The sequence below is a fragment of the Podarcis liolepis genome (assembly GCF_965112155.1).
Source record: "Podarcis liolepis genome assembly, chromosome: 13".
Classification (NCBI taxonomy): Eukaryota; Metazoa; Chordata; class Lepidosauria; order Squamata; family Lacertidae; genus Podarcis; species Podarcis liolepis.
The window spans coordinates 39,299,650-39,327,165 of record NC_139573.1 but is presented as its reverse complement, the minus strand read 5'-3'; the positions used below and the strand labels follow the sequence as shown (position 1 = coordinate 39,327,165).

At 46.8% G+C, this 27,516-nt stretch overlaps 2 protein-coding genes and 1 long non-coding RNA gene across 8 annotated transcripts in view; 1 reads left to right on the top strand and 2 right to left on the bottom strand.

Annotated features, from left to right (window-relative positions):
• Positions 1-24,563, bottom strand: part of LOC310690689 (RNA binding protein fox-1 homolog 1-like) — a 40,541-nt gene extending 15,978 nt beyond the window's left edge. The window contains exons 1-4 of one of the 4 annotated variants that reach the window (XM_083470165.1): positions 24,283-24,563; positions 12,408-12,629; positions 1,897-2,040; positions 950-1,003 (exon numbers count right to left, since the gene is read on the bottom strand). In XM_083470165.1, the coding sequence (XP_083326291.1) occupies positions 950-1,003; positions 1,897-2,040; positions 12,408-12,629; positions 24,283-24,369 (507 nt within the window). In that variant the 5' untranslated portion in view covers positions 24,370-24,563. Of the gene's footprint in view, positions 1-949; positions 1,004-1,896; positions 2,041-12,407; positions 12,630-13,750; positions 13,889-24,282 lie in introns of those variants that run through there. The other 3 variants (XM_083470166.1, XM_083470167.1, XM_083470168.1) reach the window with 3 other exon arrangements.
• The window catches only part of JOSD2 (Josephin domain containing 2), a 67,563-nt gene that overhangs the window by 15,978 nt on the left and 24,069 nt on the right, over positions 1-27,516 (bottom strand). The gene's annotated exons all lie outside the window — the stretch shown is intronic.
• The window catches only part of LOC310690858, a 30,024-nt gene continuing 17,978 nt past the window's right edge, over positions 15,471-27,516 (top strand). For all 3 annotated transcript variants that reach the window (XR_014518219.1, XR_014518220.1, XR_014518221.1), the window contains exon 1: positions 15,471-15,619. This is a non-coding gene — a long non-coding RNA (uncharacterized lncRNA). The remainder of the gene's footprint in view (positions 15,620-27,516) is intronic.

The window sequence follows — 27,516 nt, the reverse complement described above, 5'->3', positions numbered from 1 at the left end:
CTTTGTCCTCTCCCCTTGAGTGTTTTTGCCTGGCTGGAATGTGTTCTTGGATTCTGTTAACGCCTCTTGCTCGTCCAGATGGAGGACAGAAGGAGTTTGAGAAACACTGCTTTAAAGGGAGATTAGGGGGATTAAATGGGACGCGGGTGGCGCTGTGGGTTAAACCACAGAGCCTAGGACTTGCTGATCAGAAGGTTGGCGGTTCGAATCCCCGCAACGGGGTGAGCTCCTGTTGTTTGGTCCCTGCTCCTGCCAACCTAGCAGTTCGAAAGCACGTCAGAGTGCAAGTAGATAAATAGGTACTGCTCTGGCAAGAAGGTAAACGGCGTTTCTGTGCACTGTTCTGGTTCGCCAGAAGCGGCTTAGTCATGCTGACCACATGACCCAGAAGCTGTACACCGCCTCCCTTAGCCAATAAAGTGAGATGAGCACCGCAACCCCAGAGTCGGTCACGACTGGATCTAATGGTCAGGGGTGTCTTTACCTTTACCTTGGGGGGGGGGGGAAATGTGGAGTAGGCGGCTATCAGTGGCTCCTCTGCCATAGGGGGTATATGGAGCCTCCATGTTCAGAGACAGTGTGCTACTAGATACCAGTTGCTAATGGGGAGAGGGCAACACAGTGTGCTACCACATTCTAGCTTTGCTTGTGGGCTTCCCATAGGCACCAAGTTGGCCACTTGATCAACATCAAATCCTGCACTTGTACAGTGTGTTTGTGAGACCATCGGCTAGGGATGGGGAAGCTGTGGCCCTCAAGATGCTGTTGGACTTCAACTCCCATCAGCAAGGCCAGTGGCCAGGAACAATGGGATTTACGAGCCAGCAATGTCTGGAGGGGCAGAGGTTTCCCATCCCTGGCATAGAAATTGCTCAGCTTTGCCCAGCAGACCCTGGCTTTCTTGTCCCCACACCTCTCCACCCCTTCTTGGCAGCTAGCATTTCCATACCTTGGAGCCACGCTCATTAAAGATGATCTCCACGTCCAGGATCTTTCCAAATTGCTAGGGGGGAAAGGGGAAAAGTCAGTCTTTGACATAGAGAATACACAGCCTGTTGCCCTAGAAACCCTGCGTAATGAATTTATGACAGTGTCTAATACAAAACTTAGTGCTTCCCCTACAACTCAGCCATCCTCCAGCATGGCCGGATACATAGCTTTTCCCTGAGCAGAAATATGGCACCTGCATCTCCTTATGCATTCCATGTGGCAACAGTGGCCTTCCCTATTTTGTTGGTCTACAACTCACATCACCCTTGGCCATTGGCCATGCAGCTGGGACTGGTGGAAGTTGGAGTCTAACAGTATCTAGAGGGCTACATATTGAGCCAGTGACATAACATGGGTTGCCAGTGCCCAAAGCCACACAGTGGAGGGGAGGAAGCAGACTACGCATTCACATTCAACTGCCTAACAGCATCCACGTCACCCAGGAGATCGCAGCTGCAGAGATAAGAAAAGAAAAGCTGTTCTGTTGTCTGAAGAGGTCACTTCCTGGTTTGCATGGAGAAGCCATTTTTGACGGAACCCAGCAACAGAAGAGCACAGCACCAGGTGTTGAAATTCTGTGCCCCTAACAATTTTGCACCTGGGGAAACCGCCCCTGGGGAAACCTCCCCCACGCTATGCCACTGGATTCAGCCACCCCTGCAATATGACCATGCCACCACAGACCTCTGAATCCACCAAAGTGCTGGGGTTGGCACCACAGTGTCAACATCCAGCAATGTTGGGCAGCCCATTGATGCTGAAGGGCCCTTACACACCCATTCCAGACCAAGCCCTGAACTTTCCCTACTCTAGAGACCCGCAAGGAGGATGAATTAAACATCACTGCATACAAAAAGCATCACACGACATGACTCAGGTTGGAGGGAAGCAGGAAAGAGGACTCACCCCAAACATCTGCCGCAGGTCCGGGTCACGGAAGCGGAAGGGGATGTTCGACACATGCAGGCGTTTGGGCTGGGCCTTGTTCTCGCTGCTTTCTGCTTCCTCTGCCTCGGGGGACAGCTCAGGCGCAGGGGCTTCTTCCGGCTGCTGTGGGGAGGGGTGGGGCAAGGAGGAAAAGAAGCAGAATCACAAACACCACTGAGGCAACCCTCCCCTTGCAACACCTGCACAGAGGGCATGGAGCATAACACTCCCAAGTCGTGCCATGGGCAGAACAAGGTGGTCAGAGCTGGGCAAGTTCCAGCAATGGGCATTCTCCAGTTCATGTGCAAGTGGTCTTGAGGATGTGCAGAGACTCGCAGTGTGGTAACGTCAGTCTATGGAGTCTAACTGTTGCCAAGATGGGGTGGGAGGAAATTGGGTACCATGGGGTGGGGGGATATTCAGCAGCATCTCTGTAGTAAGTTTACTCTGTTGCTCTGATCTCTGTACAGGAGAAAGCAAGCAGGTGTGGCCTGTGTATATGTGTGTAGTGAAAGTGGTGTCCAAGACATCAGATGCCAGCAACCAGCATCATCCCAACGCTGAGCATCTGAAGCTGCCTCACACTGAGTCAGACTATTGCTCTGTCTAGCCTTAGTACTATCCATTCTTCTGACCAGCCAGAACATAAGAAGGACCATTTCTGGATCAGACCAAAGGCCCATCCAGTCCAGCATTCTGCTCTCACAGTGGCCAAGGAGATGTGTAATGGGTTCAGAGTCCTATCATCCTGGACCATTGGCCATGCTGGCCGAAACTGATGGGAGTTGTAGTTCAAAGCATGAGGAGGGCACCAGCCTGGGAAAGGTTGCTTTAGACAAAGCAAGAGCTAATCTGCTCATAGAGAGAAATCATGAGAGACTATGAAATCCCCAAACTGACTGCCAAAGAGAAGCTTTTTTTTTTTTTTTTTTTAGCCTGCTTTTCTGCCTGGCACGCCAGCGCCTCATATGCAGATAAATTTTCTTAAATGGAGGGGGGAAGTCAGTCATGAACTCCTTTGCCCTTGAAACCTAAAGTGGTGCTGTCCAGCAAGAGCTGGTATATTTATCTGCAGAAGGATTCATGTGAAACTGGGAGGCCAACTCAATGTGACACCTGTCACACATTTTGCAATTGTGTGAATAGCAAGTGAGAAAGGGCAGAATCCATTTCTGAAGCTCCCCTGCCAGAATTCTGCTCAGGACTGGGCTCCCCCATCTGCTATATTTACTCTTAAACAATTCACACAATTGCTAATACCACAAATTCATTTGGCCCTTTTCGTTTTTCTTGTCCATTGGCATGAAAGTTCAGGAGAGAGAGGGCCAGATCCCCTCCTTGTTTCCTACCCAATCCCACCCCCCAAAATCAGATCCACTCTCTTTGCAAGGAAGATGGGGCCAATCTTCTTCTTCCCAAACTTTTCCTGGTCAACCAGAAGGGGAAAAACAGATGTCCCGATGCATCAGCAAAACATTCTGGCTTGGGTTAATGGAGAGGATGGACACAAACCAACACACAGAAGGACATTAGTGGAGAGAAGAAGCAGGGCCAGGTGAGAGAGGGCACGATTCACAGAAACCTTGTGGAGAAGATTGGGGGACCCCAAACCGGACACCACCACCCCTCTTCTCCATGCAGATGGTCCCCCTCGACTCACGATGCAATCACCACGATGCAACATTCCAAGGCCACGGCCGAGGTGTGGGCAGCCTCTCTTGCAACGTCTTTTAAGTGCCAAAGGGTGGGGGGAAGAGAGAGAAGAGCCTGAGAGAAGCAATTAATCTGGCAGGGGGACAGAGTTGAACTTGTCTTTGAAATTCCAGCTACAGCCTGGCAAAGAGGGGGAAGGCCCTGTCTGGGGCATGTGCTACCACCTAGCACCTCCTTGCGATGACAAGGAAGGCAGGAATGTCCAAACAGGCTTGGTGGAGCACAAAGTCTCACTGTTGACCTGCTAATCGCCAAAGAAGCCTGGGCTCTGTGGCTTTGTTCTTAGAAACGGCAGATAAGGCCGTAAACTGTGTCTGGACCCTGCCATGTCAACGGCACATTATGGGAAGCTCCCGCATGCACTCTTGCACATTAAGAGCAATGCATTCATGCTCAAAGAAAACTAGCCTATCCAGTGGGGAAAGAAGGCTAGGATCCTTCTTCGCAACATCGAACTTACCATGTGTGGCGATTTGTTGGGTTTTCATAAGCATTCCATCATGTGAGCTCCTCGCTGCCATCTACAATGGTACAGTCCAGACACAGGAAAGGGGTACAGGTGACACCCCCAACGCATTGGAAGAACATGTGGGGCACACAAGCCATTACCTATACCTTTGTTATACCAATAGAGCCCCTTTAAAAAATAAAAAAATGAAAAGTAGCCCTGGGAGGCTGTGCATTTTGAGTAGAGAAAGTGCTGAGGAGAGGCTACTTTCGCCTCCCCTCCATTTCTCTCTCTACTAAGGAAATGCTTCTCACAAGCTGCCTTTCCAGCTTGGTGGTGCTCAGGAAAGTTTCATTCGAGCACCGTCCCTGGGAATCAATGGTGGTGAGGGAACTGGGCTCCGATAAGTATTCCTCTGAGCCCTTTCTCCTGGACACACACTTCTGTGGCCGAAACCTCCTTTTGTTTTCAAAGCAACTGGTTTCTGAGACAAAATGCTAGAGGGGAACAATCTTCAGAAGCCATGGGGAAGCATGCATGTACAACGTTGCTCAGGGACAATTTCTGCTAACGTACGTGTCTCGCTTTGACCCACTGCTCTCCGCCCGAACGAAAGTTAGGAGTCTCTGCTGGCAATGATCCGTGCCCTCAGCTTGTCCACATTCAGACATTCCATTTTAGGGACAAGAAGCCTTAAACCGAGTGTGACCCATTGGTGCTTCTAGATCAGTGATGTCTACCCCGATCGGCAGCAGCTCTCCAGGGTTTCAGGCAGGAGTCTCTCTCTGTGCTGCTTGGAGATGTCAGGAACCGAACCCAAGACCACCTGCACGCGAGGCAGATGCTCTACCGCTGAGCTACAACAGCCCTTCCAAAATAAACAGTGGTATATGTGGGACCTGTGGAGAGCTCTACAATACGCCCGCTCTGTGTGGGCATGCTTACAGGCTGTGCCAGGAGTGTGCCGGCCTCTGAGCATGCCACACCCGCAGAAAGGAGCACCCTCATGTTGCTAGTAAAAAAACAAGACACGCGATTCCAGCCACTCACAAATGCAAACAATCCACCAGGCAGTAGCCAGTCCTCCATCTTCCACTGCTTCTTCCCCACCCACAACCCTCTGCCATCCCACCCCACCCTGGCAATATGCTCCACAATTTCCCCCCTCCAAAAAAAAGCTGGATGCATCCATCAAATGCTACGCAGACTCTTTGCTCATAAAGACAAGTTCAACAGGGATTAAAACCTCCCCGATTTTGGCTGGAAGGGTCAAATGCACAGGAGTGGTAGGGGCGGGGAGGTGTCAGGCTGAGAAGACAGGCAGGTGCAGTTGCACAGTGAGTAAGGGGTTAACTATTCATATGTATTAATGAGAGTAGAACAAGAGAAACGTGATGGATGTCCAAGATGCCTGGGACAAAAACCTGAGCTTGATGGGAGAGGTCCACGAACCGTCGCTGTTAACACCCCCAGGAAAAGGCCCTAGTCCGGGAAAGACACAGTCATTGAGTGGGGGGTAGGAATTGCTACAGACCAGGAATCCTTTGGCAGTTGGCACTTAGCAAAGGCTTTCCAGCAGAGGGAGAGAGAGAAGGGAGGGGAGGGGGGGGAGAGAAGAGAGAGACACATACAGACATTAAAGCAGGGCTGGGGAATCTCATGCCCATAGGGTAGTGGTGGCATGTACATATTTTATGGGCTAATAGCCGTAAATAAATAAATAATAATAAAAAAGGTGGCAGCCTCTGTTTGACCCATGGGGATCTCCCCAGACTGCACCCCTCCCAAACAACACTTCCCCTCCCCAGACCACATGGTTCACCTGCCCTGCTCCACATTCTCCACAGGTACTTTTGGGCTGTCCTGGGTGAGGCTGCCTCTTGCTTGGCAGGGTGAGGGCTGGAGAGACACCGCTTTGACTAGCAGGCCAAACTTATTTCGCCTACCCCCCTCCTTTCAGGGGAGGGGGGAAACCCACTACTCAGCACCCCCTCTTAAAATCCAACTTCTTTAAGCAAGCAAACAAAGTCGCAGTGACATATTTGCGTTCTGTATTTCTACCTACGTCCTACAACACAAAAGAAAGTGTTTTGTAAGTAAGACACCTTGTGAGTGTTTTGTAAGTAAGACACCTTGGAGCTTCAAATCGAAAACCCCTTGACTCCAGCACAACCATCGGATCCAGGGGAGACGCTGTCACTGTCCAGCAATGAAACCCAAACTGGCGGTAAGCGTCATTACACAACAAATGAAACATATACGAACGTTTTTTCAAAATTTTCTTCTCTTCTTTATGCTTCCACCACCCTTATATTTTTATTCAATGCTTCTCAATTGCACCTGATGTGACAAATGCCCCTGGATGGTTCCAGCGCTGCCCAGGGGGAATAATAATAATAATAATAATAATAATAATAATAATATACCCCGTCCATCTGGCTGGGTTTCCCCAGCCACTCTGGGCAGCTCCCAACAGAATATTAAAAGTAGAATAAAACATCAAACATTAAAAACTTCCCTAAACAGGGCCACCTTCAGCTGTCTTCTAAATGTCAGATAGCTGTTTATTTCCTTGACATCTGATGGGAGGGCATTCCACAGGGAGGGCACCACTACCAAGAAGGCCCTCTGCCTGGTTCCCTGTAGCTTCACTTCTCACGGGGATGGAACCGCCAGAAGGCCCTCAGAGCTGGACCTCAGTGTCTGGCTGACTGATGGAGGTGGAGACGCTCCTTCAGGTATACTGAGCAGAGACCATTTAGGGCTTTAAAGGTCAGCACCAACAGTTTGAATTGTGCTTGGAAACGTATTGGGAGCCAATGTCGGTCTTTCAGGTGTTATATGGTCTCGGCGGCCACTTCCAGTCACCAGTCTAGCTGCCGCATTATTACCCTCTTTGGGAAATATGAGCATAGAAGGAATGAATCGCACAGCGCCAAAGATAAGACCCACAGCCTTGGCTCCACCCACTTTTGTCTCTGGCCCCACCCATCTCCCTCTTGTGCCTCCCACTCCAGAAGGCTCTCTACTAGGGAATGAGCTAAAAAAAAAAAAGCTCCCCACTCCTCCAGTTTAGTCTCTGTGTTGCCCACCTTGGAAGCAGAAGAGTGGAAGCACCTGCAATTGAAGTAAGGTGAGCTACAAAACATATACATGGGGGTGGTAACAACCCAGAGCTGTACACAGTAAGCAATGTGAAATTGAACATTATAATTCAACATCAGATAATGAAATATGTTCTAAGGCAGGCATCCCCAACCTTCGGCCCTCCAGATGTTTTGGACTACAGTTCCCATCATCCCTGACCACTGGTCCTCTTAGCTAGGGATCATGGGAGTTGTAGGCCAAAACAACTGGAGGGCTGCCGGTTGGGGATGCCTGTTCTAAGGGCTCCTTCGAAAGGCAGGTATTGTCAGGCTAAAGACCAAAGCAGCCATTAATTCTTATTATTATCAGTGCTTTTTCCCAAAAACAAATGTTTAGGGGTACTCTCAATTTCCTACTCTATTGAAATACTGCCCCTCAAGAGGCCGAACTTAGATCCACAAAATGTTTAGGGGTATGCATATCCCTCTGTACCCCCAGAAAAAAGCACTGATTATTATTATTACCGGCTTCTATGTTGTGCTCTGATTTGATGTGCAGGCATTAGGAGGTGACAAAGAACATGCAGGCTTCACCTGCCGGCTGCTGCATGCCCAGCTGGCGTTAAAGGCAGAGGAACAGGGCTATAGGGGGGACCCTAGAGCTGTGGCCGAGGAGGGAAGCTGGAGGCAGATAGCCAAGCAGGATTAGAGCTTGTGGGATAATTTGTAATCTAGGTTGTACGAGAGAACCAAAGATCAGGGTTTGCCTGGACGTGAAACAACCAGACACTGGATTGACAAGCAGGGCTGCCAATTTATCGACCCCAGCAGCTGCGTCCTAAACAACAGTTTGGTTTGCAGGACTCAGCAGGTGATGGTGGGTTTTTTGGCCCTGGAAAAACGTCACCTGTTGACTTCTGCAGCTTATGCAGTTGTTTAGAGGCCAGTTTTTAAAAAAAGAAATTCTGGACAGATGGCAACTTTATTGGGGGTGGAGGCAGGGGGCGACGGCACAGGACTCTTTGAGGGAGGGCATTTGTTAGTCCAGCCCTAGTATAAGGCTTACCTCATGTGGTAGATTTTGGGGTGCCATTGGAAAGCAGCCAACTGTCAGTTTGGAAGCTAAACTTTAGACGATTGGTGGTGGTGGTCAATAAGAGCTACTACTACTGCTGCTGCCACCAGGGAATGGAAAGGGAATCCATCAGGATTTATTTTTTTGCCTCGGGTACCAAATTGTCTTGAGCCCTCTCTGTTTACAGTCTCTCGGAGGGCACAGTGTCCTTGAGATGAGGCTATCAGCAACACACCACTTGTCTCCCATGTGGAGATAAACAGCTGCCAGCAAAGATGGTGAAAGTTGAGGGGGGGAGGGGAGAGAGAGAACAGGGAATCTGATAGGGGGTGCGACGCAGCTGTCCTGGCCGGCGAAAAAACGTGTTACCCAATATGGGCAGAGAGGCCATCTCTTCGAGGATCACTGGCTCAGGCGAGAGGAGGGAGGAAGCCGTTGCCCTGAAGGGTGGGGGAAAGAGGGGCATATCCATCTAATGCATATGATGGGAGAAGTGGGCCTCACCCTGCTTCCTTTAGAGCAAGAGTCAGGAGTTGTTCTAATCTGAAACCTTCCACAACAATGTCCTGCCTGTGTGACTCGATTTCTGCATGAGCAGTAAGGCCGGGTCTACACATGCAGCGGAACAAGGTGGCATAATCCTGAGGTGCCAAAGTGGACCATACTAATTCAGATTGAGGGGTGTGGGTGTCATTTTGGAGTGCTCTCTTTTATTAAAAAGGAATCCATGCAAATATGAAACCTAGCACATCGAAGAGAAAAGACCCGGCAATTTTTAACATTGCTAATATCCTACTTGCAGGAAGGCATTTTGTTATTTAAAGGTAGCTTTTCCTTTCCACCTTCCCCATAAACTTATGTGGTGGAGTCCATTCTATCGCCTCAGAATGACTGCCAGTCCAGCATTCTGCTATGTGTGGGCACTAAGCATGAGAGCTCATGTAATATGAAACAGTTGTGTCATGTACCCCCTTCCCCACCACTTCTGAACAGCATCCAGCTACCCTAAGGCCCTGTTGTGCTCCCAGTCATGGCTCCCCCACAAAGGATAATGGGAACTGTAGTTTGTTAACTCTGAGCTCCCTTGGCAAACTACAGTTCCCATTATACGGGGGGGGTGCGTCATGACCGTTAAAGTGGTATAAGAGTGATTTGAAGGTATGGTGTGGATGCGATTTATAATAGACCTGTTCTTTTCTCTACAAACCTGGTTACATTTTAGGGTTAGTCTGGAGAGAGCCAAACCACGAGTGCAGGTTCAGAGGAACGCTATGCCAAACATTGGCTTGGTTCTGTGTGGCATAGCATCAGATCAAATGAGGAGGAGCAAAGCAGCTGTGATCTCCTCTCACACACCATACACAATATTCCCCTCTCTGCAGAGCAAATTCTATTCTCCACAAAGAATCCTGGGAACTGTAGTTCACTAATGGTTCTGTGACTGTAGCTCCGTGATGGTTAAGCTACTGTTCCCAGGAATCTTTCGGCAGGTGCTTTGAATGTGTGGTGTGTACCCAGGTGAATAATACAGTGGTACCTCGGGTTACATACACTTCAGGTTACAGACTCTGCTAACCCAGAAATAATACCTTGGGTTAAGAACTTTGCTTCAGGATGAGAACAGAAATCGTGCTCTGGCAGCGCGGCAGCAGCAGGAGGCCCCATTAGCTAAAGTGGTGTTTCAGGTTAAGAACAGTTTCAGGTTAAGAACGGACCTGCGGAACGAATTAAGTACTTAACCCGAGGTACCACTGTACTCCTGTTTCTCCTACCACAGTAAAAATTGCTACCATATTTGAACCTCAGCTTGCTGTGAATATGGTGTTTCCTGCTTGGCTAAGCCATCTGGGTGATTTTGAGAGAAGCGAGAGAGAGTTTAGGCAAGACTAGTGAAACATCTCAGGAAGGTTCAACACGGTGCAATTGAAAACATAAACTCGGGAGTTTCTGCCATATCAGAAAGATCTTACTCCGTGACACACCTCTCCATGAAGAAACTCCCTAACATTTGGAATTTGATTACTTTCATCCTAAATGTATGCAGAAGTAACCAATGAGGCATGGTGTGATTTCGCAACTGGGGGCAGAGAAAGAAAATGATGACTTTGGTCTGCAGCACAGATTGCCATGAAAAGAAATGGAAGTCATCAGTAGAGAGTCCATGTCTCTAGCCCCTATGATCACCTCACAACTCCTACACACTTGCCTAAGTAGCATCAGAGAGACAGTGGGGCAGAGGGAAGCCTCCATTGCTCTCAATTATCATCTAGATGAAGAGATGACTGTGTCAGCATCTCTGTGTGCAAGTGCTTTTTTATTTATTTATTAAAGCCTCTGGTCCACCAAAAAAAAGAAGAATATCCATTGGTCTCCCTTCCTCACGCTAATCTTGTCCTTCCTCAGAAGTCTAACTTTGGGAAATTCCAGTGGGAGAGCTATGTTACATCACATGATGTCCCTAAAAGACATGTTGTTATTTCAGGAAGAAGCTTCTCCAGTATCTGGAGGGGAAGAAGAGGCTCCCTGGCATTTAGGCCCAACATCAGGACATGGGCAACAATTAGCTGAACTAATACCTGCCCAGGGCCACCCCAGACGGCTTGGAGCTGCCATTTTTAATTTCCCTCAATGTCCTGGAATGATGCTTCATCAGGGGCATCATGGGAAATGTAAAATGGCAGCCCCAAACCACCTGGCGGCAGCTGCCAATATCAAATAAGACAATCAGGGCCAACCAACATAAGAGGGGGCTCAGCAGAAGACATTGTGCCTAGGCCCACCTCAAACCTCAGCCAACCTTTTACTGGTACTGAGGTAAATTCCAGTCCTGCGCTCAGGCCCAATGCAGCCATAAGGGAGGAGTAAAAAGTGAGCACTTACAAGATGGCGAAGGGCATCGCTGCAAGAGAAAACCAGGGAAAGCAGATCTATAAGGAGCTACTAAAATGGGTTTGGAAAGGACCATAGGTAGAGTCTCGATAGGACACAAACTCGGCCCTCCAGATGTTTTGGGACTACAATTCCCATCATCCCTGACCACTGATCCTGTTAGCTAGGGATGATGGGAGTTGTAGTCCCAAAACATCTGGAGGGCTGAGTTTGGGGGTGTCTGGTGTAGGTAAAGGAGGAAAGGGCAGTGGTTATTTTGGGGTGGGGAAAAACTATTAGGTCCCATGAATCTGAATCTCTCTCTCTCTCTCTCTCTCTCTCTCTCTCTCTCTCTCTCTCTCTCTCCTGTCAACAAGCAGCAGTTGTTTAGTAGTTGACCAAAAGCACATTCTACATATGCTAAGAGGCACTTCTCCTTGTTTGTTCCAAGATTTGGGGGCTGTGGCCAAGGGAAGTCCAAACAGACGAGCACAGAAACAAAAACGCACAAAACCTCAAGGACTCGATGGCCCTTGTGGTCTCTTCCAACTCTATGATTCTATGAAATCCGGTGCCTCTCCTGTGTTTAATTTTCTAAAATGAACAGCCTCGGTGTCTGAGCCTGTCCCATAAGATTTATCCTTTGCTTTGGGAGTCCATTCTCCCCCCTCTAACTTTTCAGACGTAGGAGTTGGTAATGGTTTGCTTCATGGCGTGAGGGTGGAAAAACACGCCACTCTCTGCACATGGTTAGAGATGCTTCACAGGTGTCAGGGCTCAATCCTGAGAACCCAAAGGGCTAAAGGCAGCCCCCGTGGTGAACCATGACCACGCAAAGTCCTGCAAGCCAAACACACACCCATCTTTAATCTACTCTCATTCTAAAATACCAAAATCCCCCTCTCCTTTCAGAAAATCCACCTGCCGAACACCAAACCCCCAAGAGATGTCACTCTTTTCCCAAAGAACCCTGGAACTGAGGCTCCTGGAGAAAAATCAGCCCTGCCCTACACAGCTTCTGTTGGGGTGCAAGATGTGGAGGCACGAAGGAAGAGACGGAAGTAAAATGCAACTCTTTCCTGCATTCAGGTTTTGTCCTATAACAAAAAGGGGGCTCCAGATCCTTGAACCGGCTCCTGAACAATTTCGGAGGAATGCTACAAATGCAACCAGGGCCATTACGATGTATGGTACCCATAACACACCCCTCGAAATAAAAAAATACTGTACCCCCAAACCACCCACAATTCCCCATCCATTTGCCCATGTGTAGCCAGCCAGACCTTCAGCCATCACTTACCGCAGGCGGTGGGGGCAGAGGCAGGGGCTCTGGCGCAGCCGTACCCTGTTCGGGGAAGATACGAAGGCTGTGATCCGGCGCTGTTGAGGATGGGTACTCTGAAGGGGTGCTGTGGAGATGGTACTGCGGAGGCAGCCGGGCCTGAGGTGGCGGCGGAGGGTACTGAGCTGGGAACGTCTGTGTCATGGCATCCGCTGGCGGTACCGCTGCATCTGGACTACCCTAAAGGCAGGAAGAGCAGAAAGACAACAAAGTTAGGAGCTGCGAGCAGCGAATAAGAGAAGAGCAATCGCAGCCATTTTCCAGAATCAAGCAGGGCTGGGGATAGAGCTGGCTCAATCACCAATCTCCATCCCCGCAACTGCTAAACACCAATTCCTCTCTCACAACACGTCCACCCACCTTCCTAATACGCTGCTCTCCTTTCCAGACTTTTTCAGTATCCTTTGTCCCAAAGACAACGTATGAGAATAGTATGTAGCTCTCCTCCTCAGGGACCTATAGACATTGTCTCAGTAACTCTTACAACACCCCTGTGAGGTAGGACACTATTATAATCCAAAGCAAGCAGGGAATGGAAAGAGAAAAAGAAAAATGCCTAAGGTCATCCAATAATGATATGGGTGGAGGTGAGAGCTGGATCAGGGAGGTCCCGATCATTCATCCCCAATACCCTGAAATCCAGCACTAGTAAATCCTTTTCTCCACAATTCTTGTTCACAGGGAACCCAGGCCTCCAATTATCCTGACTAGTTTTCTTTCCAAAACAAGAATAAAGACATATTTTTAACCCGCCCCTAACCTGATAAGCAGGGACGCAGGTGGCGCTGTGGGCTAAACCACAGAGCCTAGGGCTTGCCGATCAGAAGGTCGGTGGTTCAAATCCCCCCAAGGGGGTGAGCTCCCATTGCTCGGTCCCTGCTCCTGCCAACCTAGCAGTTCGAAAGCACAAAGTGCAAGTAGATAAATAGGTACCGCTCTGGTGGGAAGGCAAACAGTGTTTCCGTGTGCTGCTCTGGTTCGCCAGAAGCGGCTTTGTCATGCTGGCCTCATGACCCGGAAGCTGTATGCCGGCTCCCTCGGCCAATAAAGCGAGATGAGCGCCGCAACCCCAGAGTCGGTCATGACTGGACCTAATGGTCAGGGGTCCCTTTACCTTTAACCTGATAAGCAGCCCACTCCTTCATCCCAGAGGACCCCGGAGTCTCATCTCACAGCTGTGCTTGCCTGAACCAATTACACTCCTCCCCCCCCCCCCATATGGGAGCTCAGGCTCTCAAGCCAAACCCCACCCCAATTTATCATAATGAGGACAGCGAGGCAGCCTGCAAGATTTCACCCACCTACGCCAACGGGCCCCATCCCTTGGCACCTTCCAGAGTCTCTGCCGGGATAAGATGCTCAGGAAAAATGTGCACACCCTTTCTCTCCCCCTGGCCCAGGACTATAAAGGCATCCCTTGTGCTTCCCCCTCCGCCAATGGGGAGAAATCGCGACAGGCGCAGGCTCTCCCATTGGCCAGCCTCTTATCAACACCTCCTCAGCCCTTATTTGGAGTTGCTGGACTGTCTCTCTTTGTCTTTCAGCTGTTTGGGGGCTTTTGGGAAAAAAAAACCCGGCTGCAGATAAAGAAGAAAGACAGCTGCAAGATTTCGCTGGAATCTGCAATTTGCCAGGCAAGCTCAGCCCCTGTGGCCCACGCACCTGCCCCACCTGTCCCAACGGCAGGGGCAAGGATTAATCTGAGCCCAAGGGCTTAGTCCTAGAAGGGACCAGGTTGTTTATGCATCGGTAGTATGAAGATATTAGGAATCTGAGGGTGTGTGTTGGCATCTCAGACTGAAGAAAGCAAACAGTGCTCCTGTTAGCACAAAGGGCTTTAATTCTGGCTACATGTTTCAGCTTGCTTAATTAGGAGGATTAATCAACAAAAGCTTGAGTTGATTAACTGGCGGGGTTGAGAGTTAAGATCACATATATTACATTCTAATCTTGTCCCACCCTTTCTCCAAAGGACTTGTGTATCTTTCTCCCCGTCCCCATTATGATAGGGTGAGAGTGAGTGGGAGGGCGCGCTTCAGAGCTGTGGGGATTTGAACCCAGAACTTCCCTGTTCTGGTCCCAAACAGCAGCCACTACACACACATACACAATGGTGCTGTGTCAACCGGGATTGAAGGTGGAATTTCCTTCAAGCGTTATGAGATAGCTTTTGTATGTTATCTCACATTTCTTTCAACATCTCAAAAGGGCATTTATAGAATCACAGAACGGAAGATTTGGACGGGACCACTAGCATCACCTAGTTCAACCCCCTGCAAAGCAGAAATCTTTTGTAGAGAGGTTCTGGTGAGATGCAAATGTATTTACACGTATTCAAATGGTTAAAAAGATGATTCATTGACAAAATCCTTGGTGGGTGGTGGCTCTGTTTTAACTATGGGTCCCTGATGCCCTCATACATTTAGGAAAAAATATAGTCTTACACACGGAAAAATACAGTAAATTCAATTAATAATAATAACCGAGCTAGCACACACTCTGACTGGCTATGTAGTTCCAGGAGGGTTTTCTTCTGTATGTTTAGTTGAATGTCTTCATGCTATGTACAAGGCCTGAACTAAGAAAGACAAAATCTCTCCTCCTCCTCGAAACATACACTGGTCTTTTCCCCTCCCAGCTTTTCAGTTCCTCTGAACTTTGCTTCATGGGCTCCATCTGTGTTATTTAAGTGACTTTGCTCACATCTACATCACGTGATGACACCAACATTTTATCAGCTTCCATGGCTCCAGGCCCAATTCAAAGTGATGATCTTAGCTTTTAAAGCCCTTATTGATTTGGAGCCAGGATGTCTGAAAGATTGCTTTGGCTCACTTATACCTACCCTTAACTAGAGATATTTAAAGAGGCTCTCGCCTTCTTTATGGTCATTCTAGGTGCCATGTGGGAGGGGTTGAGGTGCATACCGAGTGATTTAAGTTTGCACAATTGAAGTGGATTAAAGCGCTCTGTTGCTCTTGCACAGCAAATCCACTTTTTAAGATGTTCAGAAAAAGATGGGGAAATGCACTGAAAAGTGTGGAATGAATGAATGACTTAAGAAGAAGACGTATAAACAACCGCACAAGCAAATCAGGATGAATGGAGGATGAAAGCTCATTGTCACATAATCGCCTCATAAACAAATCAGAATGGCTGCTTATTGCTAGGTGACGGCTATTTTTATTCTCCCAAGCCTTAAAAACAAACTGTGATTTTCATGCACTGAGCCTCGGTTTATGTGCCGTGTAAATTTATTTATTTTTTTAGTCATCTGGCTTTATTCTCTCTGCTGAAAATGTTTAGGCTGCAAGTTATCCTTTTATGGTTTTGCTATTTTATTCCATTGCATTTTGATAGCGTTTTATCGTTGTATGTTAGTGAGCTATCTGTAGAACAGGGTTACTAGCCAGCCTTACATAAATATAGCAAATAGATGAAGAGTTGTCACTGGAGTGGGAAATCTGGGTCTGTGCTGCTGCACTGCAGACAACATTTGGGGACTCAATAACTGATCACCCCTCCATATCACACATACACCAAACTCGTAACATGGAAAATTCCCACAAGCATCCACTTGGCTTGATGAGTCATTGGCCTGATCCAACAGATTCTTTTTATGTTCTTAGATCAGAGCCTCCGAGTGTCGCTATTTTCCAGGGACATCCCTGATTTAGAGAAGCCATCCCAGTTTCTGATTTGATCCCAGAATGTCCCAATTTTCCTTAGGATGTCCCTATTTTCTTTGGGGAAATGTTGGGGGGGGGTATGGAGTCATCCAAGCCCCTGCCCCCTCAACGAGCTGTCTGAAGGCAATCCTGTACAGTGGTGCCCCGCAAGACGAATGCCTCGCAAGACGGAAAACTCGCTGGACAAGAGTTTTCCATTTTGGAGGTGCTTCGCAAACGAATTTCCTATGGGCTTGCTTCGCAAGACGACAATGTCTTGCGAGTTCCTGCTGGTTTTTTCCCTCCCCCCCTTTTCTAAGCCGCTAAGCCGCTTATCAGCTGATCCGATCAGCAGATAAGACGCTAAAAGCCGCTAATAGTGCTAATCCGCTAATCCGTCAATGGGCTTGCTTCGCAAGACGAAAAAACCGCTATACGAAGAGAATCACAGAACGGATTCTTTTCGTCTTGCGAGGCACCACTGTAAAGGGAAGGTTTTTTTAAAAAAAAATGTTTAATGTTTTATTATGTTTTTATATAAGTTGGAAGCTGCCCAGAATGGCTGCGGCAACCCAGTAAAATGTGTGGGGTATACATAGTAACATTATCGTTAAGGAATGGGACATCCCTATCTTCATCGGAGAAATGGGCATGTTTGGTATCAGAGAGATCTTGTAATAATAAAACAAGTTACCGTATATAGAAAGCAGAAGGGGAGGCATTTTTAAAAGGGGGGCTCTTTGCCCATTGTCCGAAGCAATATACTCTCCAGATGAAAAGAAAACAAAAGTTCCAGCCCACGCATTTTGTGGGACTTTGGTTACAGCTTCAGAAAGAGATGTCAGGCCCAAGAGTTCAGGAGAAGTGCTAAATTAAAGAACCATATACAGTGGTACCTCGGGTTACATACGCTTCAGGTTACACACTCCACTAACCCAGAAATAGTACCTCGGTTTAAGAACTTTGCTTCAGGATGAGAACAGAAATCGTACTCCGGCGGCGCGGCAGCAGCAGCAGGAGGCCCCATTAGCTAAAGTGGTGCTTCAGGTTAAGAACAGTTTCAGCTTAAGAACGGACCTCGGGAACGAATTAAGTACTTAACCCGAGGTACCACTGTAAATATAGGTGAAATTGAGCATTCTGCTGTTCTTCTGAAGAGGGAATAACTTGCAAGATAGATGGGACTCCAGAATTTCCATTTGTGTGAGAAACTAACTGCACAACTAACCCACAACTCTGCAGTTCTTACATTACTTGGAGTGCACTTTCCCTTTGTTCTTTCGCTTTCCATCCTGCATTAACATTCTAAAATCACGGGCAACTTTTCAGATATTGTTTTAGGCTTTCCCACCCCGGCTGATGCTTTGAAACAGGAGTGGTTAACCTGTAGAGCTATGCTAGTTGGGGCTGATGGAGTTGGAGCCCAACAGCCTTGGAAGGACAAGTTATCAACCCCTGCTTTAAAATTGCCTTAAACAAACTGAATGGGAGGGAATATGTCCAGCTCCCTTGAACAGCATAGAGTTCGGTAGCATCAAGAGATAAATCTCCCCTCGCCATGAATTCCCCTCCTCACAGCTGAAGGAGCTTAGGGCATCCTATGCCATCTAGCATTGCAATAATTAGGACACTTTTGACAGTTTTGTGAAAGTTTCCAAGACTGGGTGCCCTTCACTAAAAACCTGAGTGCAAAATATTTTTTCTTTCCTTCGGAGCTAAAGGCTTGAGCTACACATGAGAAGACATGTCAGAGAGAGTGCTTCTAATCTGAGGAGCAGATTACTCATGTGTGTGTGTGTGTGTGTGTGTGTGTGTGAGAGAGAGAGAGAGAGAGAGAGAGAGAGAGAGAGAGAGAGAGAGAGAGTCAGGCGCTTTAAAAAGCCACCTGTCTCCTATGAAGTTCTTTTCCTCATTTAGGAAACAAAGGGAGTAAATAACCAGCTGAAATTTTCCAGGCTTCCAGACTGTTCCCTGGGTTTATGCACTACCGTCCTGTCCCGTCACCGCGCAAATCACAGACACTCGTCACCACCACTGGGTGGTTTAAGCAGCACCCGGGAGGCCATTGCTTATCAATGCTGGCTCCACTTCCAGGTCTTATAAATAGCTCCACTTCATAAACAGCACCTTCTTGTCAATCACAGCCCAAGAGGGGCCCGAATTGGGGGGTGGATCATAAATAGATTTACTCTCCAGTCCCAAGGGATCTTTCTGAGGCCCAGGGATTGCTGAGGTGCTTTTGGCAGGAAGCCAGGTTAGCCTTGTATTTTAAAAACAAAACAAAATAAAAACTTCTGTAGATAGTTTCTCCTCTAGCCCCCATCCCAATGACGGGGAACCAAATACAATGCAAGCCACTTTTGAGTTTCTCTGAAGTTAATAAAAAATAAGAGTAATAATAATGAGGAGGAGGAGGATAATGCTATTATTTGTACCCAACCCATCTGACTGGGTTGCCCCAGCCACTCTGGGCAGCTTCCAACATATATACAATGGTACCTTGGGTTACAGACGCTTCAGGTTACAGACTCCGCTAACCCAGAAATAGTACCTTGGGTAAATAACTTTGCTTCAGGATGAGAACAGAAATTGCATGGCGGCAGCAGGAGACCCCATTAGCTAAAGTGGTACCTCAGGTTAAGAACAGTTTCAGGTTAAGAACGGACCTCCAGAACGAATTAAGTTCTTAACCCGAGGTACCACTGTGAAAACATAATAAAGCATTACACGTTAAAAGGCTTCCCTATGCAGGGCTGCCTTCAGATGTCTTCTAAAAATCAGATAGTTTTTTTATTTCCTTGACATCTGATCGGGGGGCGTTCCACAGGGCAGGGGCCACCACCGAGAAGGCCCTCTGCCTGGTTTCCTGTAGCTTCACTTATTGCAATAAGGGAACCGCCAGAAGGCCCTTGGAGCTGGATCTCAGTGTCCAGAGGCGGAACTTAAAACGTAAGATTTTCCCCCATGGCAGAAGGTTTATGGGTTTGGGGCCTATGAAAAGGGCCACAGCTCTGCGACAGAGCATATACTTTGCATGCAGAATTTCCCAGGTTCAACACCACTGATTAAAAGACACAGAGAGCAGGCAATGAGAAATACCCTTCTCTCTGAAACCCTGGACAGCTGCTGTTGCCAGTGAGAGTGGACAATATTTGTTGAGCTAAAGGCAACTTCCTATGTACCGTGATGCTAAAAAGTGAACAGGGTCTCCCACGAACTGTCAACAGCTTTAAAAAGGAGCAGCAGGTTATGTTCACATGAAAATTACTGTTATTTTAATATGACTTGACATGTTAGCTGCAACTAGAGCCTGTCACAACTGGTGCACATTTCAGTAATCCAGCCAATACATTGGAGCTGACATAGAAAAAACGTCGAGATAATTTTTTTTTGCCACACCATCCAGTACTTAAATCACCTGGGGAAACTATAGTAACCCCACTTAGACTCCTGTCATGGACAAATATGGTAAGTTGCAGGATTTGGTGGCGAGGAGGGTAGTATTTGTCCCAGTTTCAGTTATTCAGCTTACAAGAGACCTGGTCCCAAACTATTGAGGTTCAGGGCTTTAGTATGTTTTCTGTGCCCTAAGAAAGGAAGGAGAAGAGGTAGCCTTGCTTTTGGTGTGGCTGCTAGCCTACAAAGTAAGGGCTCAGCCAACTGATACTAACTCAACGTTTGTCTTCAGACAAACTTGACCAGCAAAAAGGCTCTGGAATTAATATGCAGTGAATCAAACCAGAAGGGGAATTTTCTGAGCGGTTCCTCACAGCCACACCAGGGGAATATGGAAGACCTTAAAGCAGGCATGTCCAAAGTCCGTTTTGGGGGGCTAATTCGGCCCCCTGGCAGGTTTTATCCGGCCCCTGTGGCAGTTTCTTTATTGGGGTCAAATCCTAAAAAACGCTCAAAAACTTTGGTCACGCACATTCACTTAATCAAATCTGGCCCTCTTTGAAAAAGGTTTGGGCACCCCTGCTAAAGGGAGGCCACCAGTTTTGTTCTCATAAAGTCCTTTATTTGCTATACATGAAGCAGCAATCATTAGTTGCTTCCTTGAGAGGTCTTGTGAAGGCTTGCCCTTTTGCTCAGGCAGGCTTGGACCCGGATTTACATTTTAGAACCCTCTGGTTTCCTTTTTATTTGCATTTATTTTATTTATCTATAAGAAATACTTCTATTCCACTGTATCATTCATATATATATATATCACAGCAGTTTGCAACAATATAAAAACATGAAACCAGACAATAAAATCATAGGAAGTGAAAAAGAACAAATTAAAAGCAGAAAGAAATTAAACGCAAACAGCAATCGACATCTGTGAGGGGATGTACTCTTAATTGCCTTCATAGGCCTGGCAGAATAGGAAAGTTTTCAGCAGGTGTTTACAAGTTGGCACAGGGGGCACCCACTGAATTTCAAGTGGCAGTGTGTTCCACAGGACTGGGCCAATGACACTAAAGGCTCAGTTTCTCATTGTTGTCAAAGGAGCTTCACCAATTCAGGGAATGAGCAAAGATACTCCTGCAGATGATCTCATGTGAAATCATCATCATCATCATCATCATCATACCCCACCCATCTGTCTGGGTTTCCCCAGCCACTCTGGCCAGCTTACAGCATATATGTATGTGTTTGTAAATTGTTGTCTTAATTTGTTTTAGGTTGTGTTTTAATACTTTTGACGATATAGTCGTTGGTTTTCAGTGTGTGTGTGTGTGTGTGTGTGTGTGTGTGTGTATCAATCCAAGTTTTTTGAAATGTTAAGCAGTTTCAAAGATAATAAAGAAATAAATACAGCAGTCCCACTTTGATTTCTACAGCCTGTGATCATGCCTTGTTCATGCCAGATCCATATGTGCAGAGGTTCTACCAAGCTGTTAGATTTCCTTCTTTTTGACAAAGCCCCAGCCTGCATATCATCTGGAACACTTTTTATTCCAGCCACGGATGAGCACTGATGTTTGTATCAGCTTATCCCTTGCCAAATATACTTTGGTAGGATTTCCCCTGCAATTTTTCCCCTGAATATTTTCGCACCTCTCACAATATGTGTGAAATGACAGATGCAAATATTTAGAACGCTTGTCAAGATTCTCTGTTCTGCCAGCTTTTCGGTTGGCAATTAGGGCCATCTGAGATATTATGAATGCATGAGGCAGAAAATCACAAAGCGGGTGTCCTGTCCCTCTGCCTATACTAAAGCAACAATTGATCATTTGTAAACTTTTAATGGAACACAAAAAGGGGGCCTCTCAGGTCAGGTCTTTCGGGGGGGGGGTTACTGGCAGCAAATACAGTGGAACCTCGGCCCCTGAACACATTGGGAGGCAAACGTTCCGACTCCTGAACAATCGAAAACCAGAAGTGATTGTTCTGATTTTTGAACGTTCTTTGGAAGCCAAACATCTGGCGTGGATTCCGATTGGCTGCAGGAAGCTCCTGCAGCCAATCGGAAGCCGTGCCTTGGTCCCCAAACCATTGCAGAAGTTGAATAGACTCCCAGAACAGATTAAGTTCAGGAACCAAGGTTTTACTGTAGTCAATTATTGATCAATTATCAATCGTGGCATTGATTACCATCAGCCATTTTGGTGTTGTTGTTGTTTTGCCTCAGACACCAAAATGCCTCCGTTGTGCCACAGTTTATCATTGCTGCTGTTCCAAAGAGACATTCATATTCTGCTTTTGTTGACTCGTGACTCATAGTTTTGTTGTCTCATTTTTTAAGTTGTGTCTTTTCATGGGTTTGAATCTACTACCGTCTAGTGTTCAAGGTTGCTCGCGAAACAAGTCACTTCTGTGTTTGACTTTGAGCACTTATTACAGCTGCGGTGGAATAGGTGGGCTAAAAAAACATAGTTACATACGCCACATTGAGGCAGCCCAGAATCCCACCCCCTCAAGCGCACGAGCCCCCGCCTGTTGGTGGCGGGGGAGGCTCAGCCCCCTGCCCAAAAATATTGAGGGGGCCAGGATCCCACCCTCTATAGTTGTTGCCCCTGGTTACAAAAATAAAAGAAAATAAACTTGGGAGTTTAAACTTCTTTCACATGTGGTGGACATGCAGAAAAAGTTAAAGAATATTGGGAGATGATATATAATGAGATGAAAAAATTGTTTAAAACAATGTGCCCCCCAAAAAACAGAGGCATTCCTGCTAGGAACGACAACAGCGGCTCGGATATTGTTAGCCCAAAAATGGAGGGTGAATGAGGTCCCTAGTAAGGAGGATTGGCAACTTAATATGATAGAATATGTAGAGTTAGCAGAATAAGAGAGCAAGAAGAACAGGTATTTAAAGAGGGGTGGAATTTTATTTTATTTTTAGTAAGTGGAAAATAACTGTACACAGTTGAAAACGCTGGCAGTATTAAGGTAAATTCAGCAGCTTAACATATTTAAAAGGCATGTAAAATGGGGTGATGATTTAGATGGATATACAAGAATATGCAGGAATTATGGGTAAATTAAAAGAACCTTGGAAGGGGAAGGAGGGAATGTATGTGTATCATGAAAGATGTTCATGTGGAAATGTAAAACCTGAAAACCTCAATAAAAATTATCTAAGAAAATAAACTGGGAGTTCGGCTGCACTGTTCAGCAGATGAGGGTCACAGAGAGAAACTGTCAGCCACAAATCATTCTGCAGGAACCTCAGCTTTGGCATTTTGGCCACGCACCTTTAAATCCTTTGTCCCTTGTGCACCAACGTTCATAATGCACACAAAAATCAAAAACACAGAGGGGAAAGAAGAAGCGAAAATATGGAGGCTGTGTCATTCCTCTCAGTGTGCAAAATACAGAGGGCCTGCCCAGCAGTGCATGTAGTTGCTGAGGGCAGCCATGTTGTTAAGGGCACCAGTGAAGTAGCTCAAAGTTCATGTGGTTGCACCTCAGCATAACCATGTGGGATCTTAAGGGGCACCACCCATGTGGTGAAACCAAACAGGTGTCAAAATATCTTTTACTAGGCCTGCAAATGCCACTTCATTTGCTCAGTAAAATTATTATTATTATTATTATTATTAATTATTATTCACACGTGTCCCACCTTTCTTCCAAGATATTCAGCCTGAGCAGGGATAAAGTCTCTGGCTGCTTACTACACACCACACATTTAAAGCACATTTGCCCCCCAAAGAATCCAGGGTTCTGGGAATTGTAGCTCTGTAAACTACAGTTCCCAGGATTATGGGGGGGGGAGCTTTAAATGTATGGTCTGTACCCAGCCTATGAGGGAGATTAGAGCATTCATGTTAACCTGTGTATTGTTTCCTACAAGAATACAGTGGTACCTCGGTTTACGAACTTAATCCGTTCCAGAAGTCTGTTCTTAAACCAAAACCATTCTTAAACCGAGGTGCGCTTTCCCTAATGGGGCCTCCCGCTGCCGGTGCCCTTCCACCATTCGGATTCTGTTCTTAGACCGAGGTAAAGTTTGCAAACCAGGACACTACTTCCAGTTTTGCGGAGTTCATAAACAGAATCGTTCGTAAACAGGGCTGTTCTTAAACTGAGGTACCACTGTACCAGAAATGACCCTTCACTCAGAAGGACTCAGATATGGCATGACATTATAAAGAACCTGGAAGCCACCGTCAGCTTAGGGGGCTTAAAGGCTTGTGGACATAACCAGAAGGCAGTGAGCCCCCAAGAGAGAGCCAGTTGCCAGAGTTTGTCCTTTCTCTTTATTCACATGTAATGTCTTCCTCTCCTTTCGGATTTATCTGGCTGCGTCCACCAAAGTCAGAGGCTGTTTTATGACACCACCATTTTAAACCGGCACGTAATTTAAATCCGCGGAGACTTCTCCCATTAGGTTTGCAGGGCCTTCCCGCTGACAGAGTCCATCTGCTCTACAGAACCCACGGAATCGGGTACAAAATGGACTGATCTCCGCGTTTCCCACCGGAGCCGTGAATATCTCTCCCCTTACAAGGAAAGGACTTTCTCTCTCTTTCTCTGAGCAATTCTGTAAAAATAACTCGCCGGGAACGAAGGGATTTATCGTTGCGGGAGACTTTATCAGCTGTCCCCTCTCAAGACCACCAGCCAGCCGCAGCTGGGCCCTGTCAATGACACAAATCTTGCTCCCTTTCTCTCTCTCACACACACACAAACACACTTGCATGCATAGATAGGAAGACAAACATTCGTACCTGAACCAGCCCGGAGTAACACTGGGGTGCCGGCGGGTAGACAGGCAGGCTGTAGGGGTGCAAAACCACAGCTGGAGGGGAGAGCATGGCACATAATAAAGTCAGGCCCCAACCACCCAGTCCCAAAAGGAGTCAAAAGCACCTCTGTCCAAACGGCTTTGGCACCAGCTGAGGGAGTGCTGAGTGGCAGATGGGACGGTGCCATTGAGAGACGCCAACAGCTGTTGAGAACACAAGCTCCCGTCACAAACTGCCTGGGCAAAAAGCATCTGCCCTGGGATACGGTCTCGCCAGGGACGTGCAATTTTACGAGGCACAAAGTCAACACGAGGTGCGGAGGCAAACATGGCCTTTCCATTTATGTGTCGCTCAGCCACGCCGATGCTGCAAGTTCCACTTGATTTGTCAAGTTTTTGAGGGGTTGCTTATGGGTCATTTGTACAGCGGTACCTTGGGTTAAGTACTTAATTCATTCCGGAGGTCCGTTCTTAACCTGAAACTGTTCTTAACCTGAAGCACCACTTTAGCTAATGGGGCCTCCTGCTGCCACCGCACCGCCAGAACACGATTTCTGTTCTCCTCCTGAAGCAAAGTTCTTAACCTGAAGCACTATTTCTGGGTTAGTGGAGTCTATAACCTGAAGCGTATGTAAGCTGGAGCGTATGTAACCCGAGGTACCACTGTATTGGGATGTTTTGGGATGTGCTGGACACTGTAGAAGAGGGGTCAGCAAACATTTTCAGCAGGGGGGCGGTCCACTGTCCCTCAGACCTTGTGGGGGGCAGTACTATATTTTGAAGGGGGAAAATGAACAAATTCCTATGCCCCACAAATAACCCAGAGATGCACTTTAAATAATAGGGCACATTCTACTCATGTAAAAACACGCTGAATCCCAGACCGTCAGTGGGCTGGATTTAGAAGGCTTGTGGACCGGATCCGGACCCCAGGCCTTAGTTTGCTTACCCATGCCTTAGGCCAGGGGTCAGCAAACTTTTTCAGTAGGGAGCCAGTCCACTGTCCCTCAGACCTTGTGGGGGGCCGGACTATTTTTTTTTGGGGGGGGACAAATTCCCATGCCCCACAAATAACCCAGAGATGCATTTTAAATTAAAGGACACATTCTACTCATGTAAAAGCACGCTGATTCCCGGACCGTCCGCATGCCCGATTTAGAAGGCGATTGGGCCAGTTCCGCCCCCCGGGCCTTAGTTTGCCTACCCATGATGTAGAACCTATTCTTTTCGACTGTCCACTGTATAACCAGCTACGTAAACACATGTTACCCTCCCCACTTTGGGCAGTTTAACACCATGGCACAATGAAAATATCAGATTCTACCCGGAGGTAATTGCAAGGGTGGCTGAGTTTCTGTCAATAGTATCTCTTAGAGTGGCACTGTTTAGCAGGAAGACAATTCAATGAAAACTCCTGTTACTATATATCTTATATGGCTGTTTCTTTGTATATATGTTTTTAAAAATTGTACAGTCAAACCTCAGTTGTCAAACTTAATCCGTTCCAGAAGCCCATTCAGCTTCCGAAACGTTTGACAACCGAGGTGTGGCTTCCGATTGGCTGCAGGAGCTTCCTGCACTCAAGCGGAAGCCGCGTCGGACGTTCGGCTTCCGAAAAATGTTTGAAAAATGAAGCATTTACTTCTGGGTTTTCATCATTTGGGAGCTGAAACGTTTCAAAACAGAAGCGTTCAGGATATGAGGTTTCACCATACAGTGGTACCTTAAGTTAAGTACTTAATTCGTTCCAGAGGTCCATTCTTAACCTGAAACTGTTCTTAACCTGAAGCACCACTTTAGCTAATGGGGCCTCCTGCTGCAACCGTGTGATTTCTGTGCTCATCCTGAAGCAAAGTTCTTAACCTGAAGCACTATTTCTGGGTTAGCAGAGTCTGTAACCTGAAGCGTATGTAACCTGAAGCATATGTAACCCGAGGTACCACTGTATTTGGATGTTTTAAGATTGTCTTTATCTGTAATGCCTATTAAAGGCTTGGAGGAAGGAAGGGAGGAAGGGAGGAAGGATTGGGATTCATTTGCAGTTTGTAGTAGTAGTAGTAGTAGTAGTAGTAGTAGTAGTAGTAGTAATTTATTTATACCCCGCCCATCTGGCTGGGTTTCCCCAGCCATTCTGGATGGCTTCCACTGAATATTTAAAACAATACAGCATCAGACATTAAAAACTTCCCTAAACAGTTGTTTTTTAAAGTAAAATAGTTTATTGCCTTTACATCTGCTGGGAGGGCGTTCCACAAAGCATGATTCAGACAACATACCCTCCAACATTTCTCCAATGAAAATAGGGTCCTATTCCATGGTGGTGATGGTGGTGGTGGTGGTAATATTATTATTTATACCCCTCCCATCTGACTGGGTTGTCCCAGCCACTCTGGGCGGCTTCCAACATGTATAAAAACATAATAGAACATTAAACATTTAAAAACTTTCCTAGACAGGGCTGCCTTCAGAGGTCTTCTAAAGGTTGTCTAGTTACTTATCTTCTTGGCTCGGGAGTCACATAAAATTAGGGTTGCAATACATCTGTAATTTCCCAGACCTATTCCGGTGTAAATCTGCAAAAATGTCTCGACATATAGCAGCCTATGTTGGCAGAGCCACTTTTGCCGCTTTTCCATAAAAATAGGTAAAAAATTGCCTTTTTTTGTAATTTTCCAAAAAAGCTTAACAGCTTTGCCAAAAAAGCTTGAAATACGGCAGCCCTACATAAGTCCATACCCTCCAACGTTTCTCCGATGAAAATAGGGACACTTGAAAATGCTTAAGGCCCTCCAATTCCAACGTAAGCCTCAGACTCTTGCATAAATGTCAGCCTTTGAAATCACTGGGACCCACAGCTCAATTCTTTTTGTTTTATTTATTTATAGAATTATTTATAGACCACCCTTCATACAAAGTATCATGGTGCCGTACAACAAAACTGAAATTCAAAAAGCATAAAATAGAAAACAATACAGAATGATTCCACAAATGAACCTCTATTCGGAAGACCACTGTGCTCAGTACGGCTTACTGTACATCTTAGTGGGGATGGGGGACAAATTTGATTCAGTTAGCATTAAAAACTGAATCTATCCAAAACAACATGAGAACTGAAACACAGCCCTCCTTAAAAAATAGAAATACTAATCCCGATTTTGTCATGCAGTTCTCCAAGTAACCAAAGTTGACAAAAATCCATATATTAGGGGAGAATGTG